The sequence below is a fragment of the Heterodontus francisci genome, chromosome 10 (assembly GCF_036365525.1).
Source record: "Heterodontus francisci isolate sHetFra1 chromosome 10, sHetFra1.hap1, whole genome shotgun sequence".
Taxonomy (NCBI): domain Eukaryota; kingdom Metazoa; phylum Chordata; class Chondrichthyes; order Heterodontiformes; family Heterodontidae; genus Heterodontus; species Heterodontus francisci.
In genome coordinates this window covers 37,578,778-37,591,237 of record NC_090380.1, presented here as the reverse complement: position 1 = coordinate 37,591,237, position 12,460 = coordinate 37,578,778, and the positions used below count along the sequence as shown (strand labels likewise).

General features: G+C 44.8%; 1 protein-coding gene across 3 annotated transcripts in view; it reads left to right on the top strand.

The window, feature by feature from the left end:
- The first annotated feature begins 37 nt into the window (after positions 1-37).
- ofd1 (OFD1 centriole and centriolar satellite protein) overlaps positions 38-12,460 on the top strand; it is a 91,818-nt gene continuing 79,395 nt past the window's right edge. The window contains exons 1-8 of one of the 3 annotated variants that reach the window (XM_068040451.1): positions 38-144; positions 5,426-5,534; positions 6,195-6,410; positions 8,859-8,927; positions 9,033-9,063; positions 9,183-9,290; positions 10,368-10,504; positions 11,709-11,882. In XM_068040451.1, coding sequence (XP_067896552.1) covers positions 5,433-5,534; positions 6,195-6,410; positions 8,859-8,927; positions 9,033-9,063; positions 9,183-9,290; positions 10,368-10,504; positions 11,709-11,882 — 837 coding nt within the window. In that variant the 5' untranslated portion in view covers positions 38-144; positions 5,426-5,432. Of the gene's footprint in view, positions 145-207; positions 236-5,425; positions 5,535-6,194; positions 6,411-8,858; positions 8,928-9,032; positions 9,064-9,182; positions 9,291-10,367; positions 10,505-11,708; positions 11,883-12,460 lie in introns of those variants that run through there. The other 2 variants (XM_068040452.1, XM_068040453.1) reach the window with 2 other exon arrangements.

Genomic DNA, 12,460 nt, shown 5'->3' with positions numbered 1-12,460 from the left:
GCGTTACCTTTCAAACCAATCCAGTTCCCGCTTTTGAAGAGGGAGCAGTGGGGGACGGAGGAAGGTATTAACGGCCGCTGTGCTCGTGACGTCATTGCGCTACAAGCGCGCTCGTTGCAGCGTCTGGCGGTTGCTGGAGTGACGGTGAGATGGGATTGGGGGGGAGCGAGTAACGGTGGGGGGTGGTGAGTGACCGTGAGATGTGGGGGGACGAGTGACGATGTCATGGAGGCTGGTGAGTGACGGTGAGATTGGGGGGGGTGGCGAGTGGCGGTGAGATTGCGGGGGGGGGGGGGGGGGGGGTGGCGAGTGGCGGTGAGATTGGGGGGGGGTGACTGACGGTGAGATTGGGGGGGGGGCGAGTGAAGGTGAAATTGGGGGGTTGGCGAGTGGCGGTGAGACTGATGGTGAGATTGGGGGGGGCGAGTGACGGTGAGATTGGGGGGTTGGCGAGTGGCGGTGAGACTGACGGTGAGATTGGGGGGGGCGAGTGACGGTGAGATTGGGGGGTTGGCGAGTGGCGGTGAGACTGACGGTGAGATTGGGGGGGGGGAGTGACGGTGAGATTGGGGGGGGGGCGAGTGAAGGTGAAATTGGGGGGTTGGCGAGTGGCGGTGAGACTGATGGTGAGATTGGGGGGGGCGAGTGACGGTGAGATTGGGGGGTTGGCGAGTGGCGGTGAGACTGACGGTGAGATTGGGGGGGGCGAGTGACGGTGAGATTGGGGGGTTGGCGAGTGGCGGTGAGACTGACGGTGAGATTGGGGGGGGGGAGTGACGGTGAGATTGGGGGGTTGGCGAGTGGCGGTGAGACTGACGGTGAGATTGGGGGGGGCGAGTGACGGTGAGATTGGGGGGTTGGCGAGTGGCGGTGAGACTGACGGTGAGATTGGGGGGGGCGAGTGACGGTGAGATTGGGGGGTTGGCGAGTGGCGGTGAGATGGGGGAGCGAGTGACGGTGAGATTGGGGGGTTGGCGAGTGACGGTGAGATTGGGGAGGTGAATGATGGTGTGATGGGGGGGGGCGACTGACGGTGCGATTGGGGGGGGAGTGACGGTGAGATTGGGGGCTGGCGAGTGACGGTGAGATTGGGGGGGGCGAGTGACGGTGAGATTGGGGGGTTGGCGAGTGGCGGTGAGACTGACGGTGAGATTGGGGGGGGCGAGTGACGGTGAGATTGGGGGGTTGGCGAGTGGCGGTGAGATGGGGGAGCGAGTGACGGTGAGATTGGGGGGTTGGCGAGTGACGGTGAGATTGGGGAGGTGAATGATGGTGTGATGGGGGGGGGCGACTGACGGTGCGATTGGGGGGGGAGTGACGGTGAGATTGGGGGCTGGCGAGTGACGGTGAGATTGGGGGGGTGAATGACGGTGAGATGGGGTGGGCGACTGGGTGCGATTGGGGGGGGGAGTGACGGTGAGATTGGGGGGTTGGCGAATGACGGTGAGATGGGGGGGGGCGACTGACGGTGCGATTGGAGGGGGGCGTGACGGTGAGATTGGGGGGGGAGTGACGGTGAGAAGGGGGAGTGGCAGTGATAAGGGGGAGTGACAGTGAGATCAGGAGGGTGAGTGATGGTGAGATCAGGGAAGGGGCAGTGTTGGTGATTTTGGGAGGGATGTGGTGGAGTGACTGATGCTGAGATTGGTTAGGTGAGGGGGGGTGGTTGATGGTGATATTTGTCTGGGGTGTAGGGGGAACAAAGCTGTGAGGTTGGTCTGGTAGGGGAGAGTGATGGTGAGATTGGGGGGTTGGCGAGTGACGGTGAGATTGGGGGGGTGAATGACGGTGAGATGGGGGGGGGGCGACTGACGGTGCGATTGGAGGGGGGTGTGACGGTGAGATTGGGGGGGGGAGTGACGGTGAGAAGGGGGAGTGGCAGTGATAAGGGGGAGTGACAGTGAGATCAGGAGGGTGAGTGATGGTGAGATCAGGGAAGGGGCAGTGTTGGTGATTTTGGGAGGGATGTGGTGGAGTGACTGATGCTGAGATTGGTTAGGTGAGGGGGGGTGGTTGATGGTGATATTTGTCTGGGGTGTAGGGGGCACAAAGCTGTGAGGTTGGTCTGGTAGGGGAGAGTGATGGTGAGATTGGGGGGGTGAATGTCTGTGAGATGGGGGAGGGCGAGTGACGGTGAGATGGGGGGGGGGCGAGTGACGGTGAGATGGGGGGGGGGCGAGTGACGGTGAGATGGGGGGGCGAGTGACGGTGAGATGGGGGGGCGAGTGACGGTGAGATTGGAGGGGTGGCGAGTGACAGTGAGATTGGGGGGGGTGAATGATGGTGAGATTGGGGGTGGTGAGTGACGGTGAGAAGGGGGAGTGGCAGTGATAAGGGGGAGTGACAGTGAGTTCAGGAGGGTGAGTGATGGTGAGATCAGGGAAGGGGCAGTGTTGGTGATTTTGGGAGGGATGTGGGGGAGTGACTGATGCTGAGATTGGTTAGGTGAGGGGGGGGGTTGATGGTGATATTTGTCTGGGGTGTAGGGGGAACGAAGCTGTGAGGTTGGTCTGGTAGGGGAGAGTGATGGTGAGATTAATCCGTGGGTGGCGGGGAGGTTGGTGTGCGGATGGGTGAGATTGCCCCAGAGGTGGGGCGAGGGGGTGAGATGGTCCCAGAGGTGGGGCGGGGGGGTGAGATGGTCCCAGAGGTGGGGCGGGGGGGTGAGATGGTCCCAGAGTTGGGGGGAGGGGAAGAGTTGAGATTGCTCCCATAGGTGGTACAAGGAGGGATGAGATGGTCCCAGAGGTGGTGCGAGGTGGGGGAGATGGTCCCAGAGGTGGGAGGGGAGTTGAGACTGGTCCCAAAGGTGGGGCAAGGGGGGTGAAATTGCTCCAGAGGTGAGGGTGGCAGTATGGTGGGTGGTGTTGATGATGGTGACATTGGTCCTGGCGGGCTGGGGGTGGGGTGTGTGGGTGGGGTTGGTGGGAGGGCATGGATTGGTTAGTTAACAGGAAACAGAAAGTAGGCATTAATGGGGCATTTGCAGGTTGGCAGGCTGTAACTGGTGGAGTGCCACAAGGATCAATGCTGGGGCTTCAACTATTTACAGTCTCAATTAATGACTTGGATGAAGGGACAGAATGTATGGTTGCTAAATTTACTGATGACACAAAGATATGTAGGAAAGTAAGTTGTGAAGAGGACATAAGGAGTCTGCAAAGATATAGATAAGTTAAATGAGTGGGCACAGATTTGGCAGTTGGAGTATTATGTAGGAAAGTGTAAACTTGTCAACTTTGGCCAGAAAAATAGAAAAGCAACATATTATTTAAATGGAGAGAGATTGCAGAACTCTGAGATGCAGAGGGATCTGAGTGTCCTAGTACACGAAACACAAAAAGGAGCTTCTACCTCCTTCCTAAAATCCACAAACAGGACTGTCCTGGGAGACCCATCATTTCAGCCTGTTCTTGCCCCACTGAACTTATTTTTTCCTATCTTGACTCTATCCTTTCTCCGCTGGTCCAGTCTCTTCCCACCTACATCCGTAACTGTTCTGACACACTATGTTATTTTGACAATTTCCAGTTTCCTAGCCCCAACTGCCTCCTCTTCACTATGGACATCCAATGTCTCTACACCTCCATCCCCCACCAAGACGGTTTGAGGGCTCTCCGCTTCTTCTTTGAACAGAGGCCCAACTAGTCCCCTTCCACCACTGCCCTCCTCCTCCGCCTGGCTGGACTTGTTCTCACATTGAACAACTTCTCTTTCAACTCCACTCACTTCCTTCAAGTAAAAGGTGTTGCTATGGGTACCCCCATGGGTCTTACTTATGCCTGTCTTTTTGTGGGATATGTCGAACATTCCTTAGTTTAGTTTAGTTTAGTTTAGAGATACAGCACTGAAACAGGCCCTTCGGCCCACCGAGTCTGTGCCGACCATCAACCACCCACTTATACTAATCCTACACTAATCCCATATCCCTACCACATCCCCACCTGTCCCTATATTTCCCTACCACCTACCTATACTAGGGGCAATTTATAATGGCCAATTAACCTATCAACCTACAAGTCTTTGGCATGTGGGAGGAAACCGGAGCACCCGGAGGAAACCCACGCAGACACAGGGAGAACTTGCAAACTCCACACAGGCAGTACCCAGAATTGAACCCGGGTCGCTGGAGCTGTGAGGCTGCAGTGCTAACCACTACACCACTGTGCCGCCCTTGTTCCAGTCCTACTCAGGACTCCTCCCCCAACTCTTTTTCCGATACATTGATAACTGTATCGGTGCCATTTCCTGCTCCCGCCCGGAACTGGAAAACTTTATCAACTTTGCTTCCACTTTACACCCTGCTCTCACCTTTACATGGTCCATCTCCGACACTTCCTTCCCTTCCTCGACTTCTCTGTCTCCATCTCTGGGGATAGGCTGTCTACTAATATTCATTATAAGCCCACCAACTCCCACAGCTACCTCAACTGCACTTCTTCACATCCTGCCTCCTGTAAGGACTCCATTCTATTCTTCCAGTTTCTCTGTCTCCGACGCATCTGCTCTGATGATGCAGCCTTCCACAACGGCGCTTCTGATATATCTTCCTTTTTCTTCAACCAAGGATTTCTCCCCCACTGTGGTTGACAGGGCCCTTAATGATTATACAAGTACCTTTATCTCTTGTATGATGGTAAATATTAATTATAAATTTACTCTTAGGTGCTTTCACTGATGAGGGAGCAGGGGTGCACAATATAGCAAGGTTGGAAGAGCAGAGAGTGCTAGCAGGTGTATGGACGTCATTGTAAAAGTAAGAAGAGTCGAGGTCATAGACTTGGAAGACAGGACAAGTGGTTTGAAATTGAAGAATCAGATGTTTGTGGGTTATGATGGGGGTTGCTGTGCTCTGGATGATTCGAAGTGGAGTTTGGGAGGCCAGGGTACCTAGATGTGACCAAAATTTTGTTGAGGATTTCAATTGGCAATTGGGGTGAGGAAGAAGCTGTGAGAGAATGTTTCAGAGGTGGAAGTAGGCAATCTTGGCAATGAACAGGATGTGAAGTTTAAAGCTTGGCTCAAGATTAAGTAGCGCACACGGTTGCACATTGTTAGGTTCAACTTGAGCAGAAATCTGAGAGTTGAGGGAGAAGAAGCCACCACATAGAGTCTGTGGTGGGGTCAAAGAGAATGGCTTAATTTTGACAATGTTAAGCTTCTGACTCACCCATAGTTTGATATTGGGCAGGCAACCTGACAATAGTCACACAATCAAAGTAAAGGAAGATTTTCGACTGGATTTTAACATGTCAAATTCATAATTTCATCCAATTACTAATATATATCTTCATTGTTTATTTTAACTATTTCATCTTTGCAAAAGAAATGTAAAATAAATAAAAGACTTTCCTATTATAATTCTTGATGCCTGAATTTTGTATTATTCATACAGTAAGTATCTTTTTGTTTCAACGTTCTGCAGTGTATAAATGGAATCTAAAATGGCTTCTTGTGAAGCTATTTCTTCAGAAGAGCTTCGGAGAAGACTTTATCAAACATTCAAAAATCGGGGTGTCTTGGATTCTTTAAAGGTATTTATTTATATTGAACAAAAGGGTATATCACAGCATCTTCCTGTAATAAAATTCTACTGTGTGTTTTTACAGTTATTAAAAATCATTAAAATTTATGGCTAGACCATTTTGATATTCCCAGCCCATACTCTGTCATGTATTAATGCTTCAATATTTAAATGTTCAGTATGAAATAAGAATTGTAGTACCTGCAAATGTAGCAAAATTAAGCTTCCATATTTCTATAATTTTGTGATCCTGTATTGATCATTTAGCAAATATCAAGTCAATTGAGTTGCCGCACTGAGTTGATGGTTGTTAAACAGCGAATTCCTCTTATTTGCATGTCTATTCCATTATTCAACTATAAAGATCCTGGTATTTGAGTTCTATAAGGTCTCAGATGCTTTTTGAAACCCACATTTATTCTGATATGTTTTTCAACAGCAGCGTCAATTAATAATTATACAGTATACATTGGTTATGTATATATATTGTATAGTACATATTTGACAAGTTCCCATGAATGCTAATTTGCAATCATCCAGTATCATATAACAATAATCTCAGATGACATAAGTGAAGATTTTAGGGACTTTACTGGATGAACAAGTTTCTGCAAAAGTTTGTGTAGTACATTGTTAGACCCTTGCCTCACATAAATTTTCTGTTGACCAGTCTCAGCTTAGAAATCAGCTTGTTCATGAATTAACGCACCCTGGTTTAAATCGACACTTAACTGCACATGGTCATCGGCATCAGTATCCTTCCACAGACGAGGATTCTCTGTTGATTATGGCTGCAAATAGCATTGTAGCAGACCACTTGCGTGGGATTGGATATGAGTACTCACTGTCTGTCTTCTATCCAGAATGTGGCTTAGAAAAGGAAAAGGTAACGTAAAACTGTATTTTTGTCTTTTTAAAAAATTAATGTAACTAAGCAGTGGGAAACAAACCTTGAGTTGAAGGAGCACTTCAGTGCACAGACTTTGGGTATAGTTTGAAGTCAGATCTATTAGTCTCAAGAAATGTGTTGTCATGTTTTACAAATGCTTTTTCTAGAGTTTAAATCTGATCTTGGGCAACCTACTAACATGGTTTGAGTAAATCCAAATGTTTCAATTAAAAATTAGGAATCTTTTTTCTAATTATATCCATCAAATAAATTACAATCTAATAATCTTGGAAAGAAAACTTTTCCCTCAGTTTCCTTCTTTCCACCGGTGAAGCCATTGACTCTAGGGTTCCAGGAGCCTATAGGTGCCAAGTGTACTGAGTAACTTCTCCATGCTAGTCTGGGCAGTAGTGATGGTAGGCTATTTGATCATGTGGGACATCACAATGAAATTTAATTCTGCCTTGCTTGTAGTGTGTATTATATGCATATTTTCAGCAGGTGCTGCTGATGGCAATCATGTGTAAGAACCCTAACTGGTTTAATTTTCCGTCCCTCTTATCCAAGAATAGTCAGGCCAGTTGCAGTGCTCTTTCTATTGCTCTGACTGAGATATACTAACACAGCACGATCCAAAGATCCAACCTTATGACATTCTGCACAACACCACACTATTTCCTTTGCATTCATCTGCTGGGCCACAGAGGAAATGACTAAGGAAAATATTCTAAATCTGTTTTATGGATTTTGTTTTGCAGCAAGCTGTAAGTCATTATGATTTGTGTTTGGGCCGTGAATTTAATTTATCTCCAGTAACAATATTTTGAACATGGTAGCTGAAGGACTGTTGCAGAAAAAAGTTTGTTTAAGGTCTTCTTGAGATTCTTAATTGCCTGGATGCCAGGCTAAAACAAAGGACACGATAATTTGGTGAATTATTTCAACGATTGATTAGTTAATTGAAAGCTGGGACCAGTCAGCATATTATTCAGTATTCATAGAACAATAACATGTTGTTCACTGTTGTAAATACCATGCAGTGATATAATTTGTATTGTGCTGTAAGATTTAATATAAGATAATTAAAGTTAAATTGTAGTTATCTTGCGATACAAACATACGAATTAAGAGCCTACTCTGCCATTCAATAAGTTCATGGCTGAACTGATTACTCCACATTTCCACCTACCCCAATAACCTTCCACCCCCTTGCTTATCAACAATATATCTACCTCTGCCTTAAAAATATTCAAAGACTCTGCTTTAACCGCCTTTTCAGGAAGAGAAACAGTTTCTCCTCATCTCTGTCTGAAATGGGCGACCCCTTATTTTTAAACAGTGACCCCTAGTTCTAGATTCTCCCACAATGGGAAACATCCTTTCCACATCCACCCTGTCAAGACCCCTCAGGATCTTATATGTTTCAATCAAGTTGCCTCTTACTCTTCTAATTCCAGCGGCTACATGCCTAGCCTGTCCAATCTTTCCTCGTAAGACAGCCCGCCCATTCCAGGTATTAGTCTAGTAAACTTTCTCTATACTGCCTCCAACGCATTTACATCCTTCCTAAATAAGGAGACCAGTACTGTACAAAGTACTCCAGATGTGGTCTCACCAATGCCATATATAGCTGAAGCATAACCTCCCTACTTTTGTATTCACTTCTTCTCACGATAAACGATAACATTCTATTAGCTTTCCTAATTATTTGCTGTACCTGCATACTAACCTTTTGCGATTCATGCATTCGGACACCCAGACTCCTCTGATCATGATGATTTTTCAGGTCCAATTGTATCATATTATTAGCCATTCCAATACTTCTGGTAAAAGAAAAATGGTTCCTATCTTTCTGATTTGCTTCAGGCTTTATAAAGTAGATTGAATTCATCTAATTCCTCTAAACAATTATATTCCCTCACCCTAATATTACCGAGATTAGTTTTGCTGCAGTTTCTCAGTCATTTTTATTCTGTAAGTAAAGGCTTTCATACTGTACATTCGATATTAAATGAATTAACGAAGGATCTTTTATTGTAATTCTCTCCTCAGGAAGAGAGTCATAGTCATTTTATAAACTACATTTTTTTTTTACAAAAGGCTTGAATTAATGTCTCCATGTAAGAAGGGAAAACCTAATTATTTTCCAGGTTCTCCAGTCATTCCTTATTGACAGTGCTGTTTAGCACTGGAACTCACAGGGAAGTATTGATCAGATGTTGCAACAGCTGTACTTGAGGCATTGCATGTGTATTTTGACAATCAGCTAGATGAATTTACAGCCTGAAACTACAGAAATGTGCATGGCAATAGGTGGAAAACTAGTCAAATGGATTTGCATAAAATAAGATTTTGCTCATGGATTCACAGAAGGATCTCATCATCAAATGCCATAAAAATATAGTAGCTATGAAATGAATTTCACTTTAAAAACATTTTTCATAGGTATTTACAACAAGAGATCTCCTACAGATTATGAAGATCAACCCCGGATCAAACCTTTACAAATCTATTGTGAGTATGTGTTTGATTATATTATAAATGGATTTGATTGCTCAGCATTTTCTCTTTCACATATGGACAACATTCATGGTTTTTGTCTTACTCTCCCCACTGCAGATCTCAAACCTTCAAAAGGATCATCAAAAAGGTAACTGCAGTTTCAAATACCATAGCACTACATATATAAATAAATTGCAAGCCTTCTAAAATGTCTGAAGATTACATTTTATGTATTGTTGTAAAAAGACACTCTCTTGTTGCTGATAGGATTTCTTATTCATTTTCTGATGGAATTGACTGACTATCATCTAACTCGGGAGTATCGTGATGCAGAAGCTCAGACCAGCTGCGTTCCACAGTACAAGGAATCTATTGGTAATGAGCAGGGGTGGGGGATTCTTTAAAAAAGTAATGTCACTAAAGTAAACCAATCCTCCAGCAGTGTATGCACCATAGTAGTACAGTGTTGGATCTGGAGCCTGTTCTGTAATTAGCCAATTTCCATTGAATCAATGGGAGGATTGGCCTACATTTCATTACACAGCTTCACAGTTCTGTCCTTGGATTGCTAATTCTAAAAAATATTGTGGAAAATGCAATTATATCAAAACAAGAAAGCATTTTTACTTCTAATTTTTATTGCTACATTTTTACCTCTGATTAGGGCATTCAGCTGGCCTCTTTGATCAATGCAAATATTAATTGGTTGGTTGGTAATGGCTATATCAAGAGACCAACCCTGGTGAAATATGCAGATATTTTTTTTATTAATTGTGAGCCAGCTAGCTGGCATTCACAGAGATATATCAGCGCACTTGAGAGTTTCTAAGTTGAGCTACTGTCAGTGCAGCAAAGTTCGGCATTTCCTGACTCAGTTTAAGATGACAGCTGGAGGTTGATGGACTTGAGGACAGAGTCTCGGAGATGCTGACAGGAACTGAAGAGGTTGACTTGAATTTTGCTAACATTCAGCTGGATGAATTTTGACTCATCTTAGTCTTCATAATAGACAGGCAATTTAAAAGAGTGAGAGCAATGTTTAAGTTAGTGGTAGTGAAGCTGTGCTGGGTTTGTCATCTGAATATATGTAAAAACTGAAACAGAAAACAGATTGGAGGGTACCTGCTATGCTAGCCTACACGAGCTGGTGTGACTATTTCAGCTGCAGGTGACCAAAAAACAAGGCAACTTGAAGGGGTAAGCCATCTTACATTTGTGCAGTGATTGGAGACACGACTGCTGTCAGCAATGTAATAGTGGCTGGAACTATTGTCTTACTTGTTGCCTCTGGCAGGACAAACTCTACCTATTTTTTATTTATATTCTGCATTTCTGGAGAACTTTGGAGTTGCAGCCAGAAGCAAACCAACAATGTAAATGTGCCATTTCCACTGTTCCCTTCTGATTTGTTCTTTCACTGCTGTACTTAGTTCCTCATTTTCTTTCTTACAGTTGATAAACTTCAAATGGTTGATGAAGAATATGCAGCATTTCATCCAGCAAATCTGCAAGAGGATTTTTGGGAAACAAAACTGCTTGTATATCGTAAACAAATAGAAGAACAGCTTCAGGCAGAGATGCAGCAAGAGGTAGTACGCCATATTCTTTTGTCATCTTTGTCACTAAATTGCTCATTAGATGTAACGTCATTTGACAAATCTTTCTAAATTAGCTAAAATATTCAATTTAATTAATATAAAGAACACAATGAAATCCAGTGCCATGTAAGCATTACACTGTGCAAACTGGAGTAGTTTGCAATAGAGAGACTGGTGCCCCAATTTACTGATGCTCTCCAATTTTGGACAGCACTATAGTATTCTTGCATTGAGTCTGTCTTTGTACATGTGTCACCCCTGTTGGCATGCCAGATATGAGATTAATGGATGTAGTTTTCGTGTGCTGGCACCAATCTATCCTGTTTCCATTGAATTAAAGGTGTGTTGTAATGAGAAAAAAGTAGAGTACGTTTTCTTCCTTTGTATATCCATGAGTTGTCTCGCAATATGCATTGCTGTGCCACTTGAATGTGAAATTGTACCTGAGGGTTCACAAGGGGCTGCGTACAAGTTGGGGAAGAGGCTGACCGGCATAAGCATCGACTGCCAGACTTTGCTTCCCAGTGATCCAAAGTGGACCCAGGACCCCACTTCCAGACCTCCCTTCCATTCCCAGATCCCCTCGCATTGTTCACAATACCCAGGCTGTGGTACTCAGTGTTCTCTAATCCCAGAACTATCACATTGCTTCTAGACTCAGATCTTCTATCCTAATGTCCTCCGGTCCCAGGATCCCTCTCGTGGTGACTCCAAGTCATCCTGCAGTCTTCCTGGAACCTCCCTCTTCAGTGTTCCATGGATCCTGCTGAAAATAATGCCAGACTTGGATACTCTATCCCAGTACTGCCTGCCCATGAACCTCCTTCCTAGGTCCCAGGCTGCCCCAAAGCTTCCTGATTATATTACTTGGTATTACAATTTGTTCTCACAAGGTCTTCCACACATCATGAGCGATGTCTAGTGATGTTTCTCTGTCCAGTAATAACTTCTGCTACCGACAGCAAAACCATAATTTCTCCACTGTTGTCTTCCACGTTTTGCTGTGATGCTTTGTTATCTTTGGCAGGAAAATTATCCATAGAGCTAGTGATACTTTAGGTGTAATTAGTAATTACACAAGACTTGCTGAATTATATTACAGTTGGTTGTAGTTTTTTTTAACAGGATGTAATTGCGTTTTCTTAAAGATTCATCTTGGTGTAAGAAACTTACCTAGTTCTTTTGATCGCTGTAGCTGCAGCATTTTAAGGATCTGGAATTGGCTAAGGTTCGGATTCAGGAGAAAGAGCGGTCACAGAAAAATATAGAAGAGCTCAGATCGAAGCTAGATAAAATGTACCAGATGAAGTCTGAAACATTGATCACAAGAGAGAAGAATGCAATTGACAGACTTCAGAAACAGCAGGAGGTAGGTTTAGATACAACTAGAATTATAATATGCGAGGCAATTATGCAGTGAGTCCATGGATGAATCAGAGCTTTCTATGACAAAATATCAGGAATAACCTGAATACAAATAATTAATAGATTGTCTTTTCAGGAAATGCCTTTGGGCAAAATAAGCTAACAGTCAAGGATGGGACAAGCCTTTTATGCTATGTGCACACGTGGAAAAGGCCTATGGGTTGCTTTCAATGTCATCATGTCACAGAACATCTTGAGGGTGAACCCTTTATGTCTTGTGTCCCCTCTCCAGCATGCAATTGTTGGACCACTTCTACCATGTATTGAGGTGCTGTCCAGAAGAACAAAGAAGACCATACAATTATATAATCCTTCTTTTTAACTTTGCTTTCATTTACTGTGGTCTTAATTCCACATCCTTTATTTTGGCCGAGAAGTCTACGGACTGCTTTTTCTTCATAATTAAAGGGCGTATGGCACAAAACTCAAAAGCATTTAACAGCAGAGTTTGGGGTTGCAGTATGGCAAGGAAGTAAACTGGTTCCTTTTGCTTTCTCCTGATGTTGCAATTGGAATTCATTT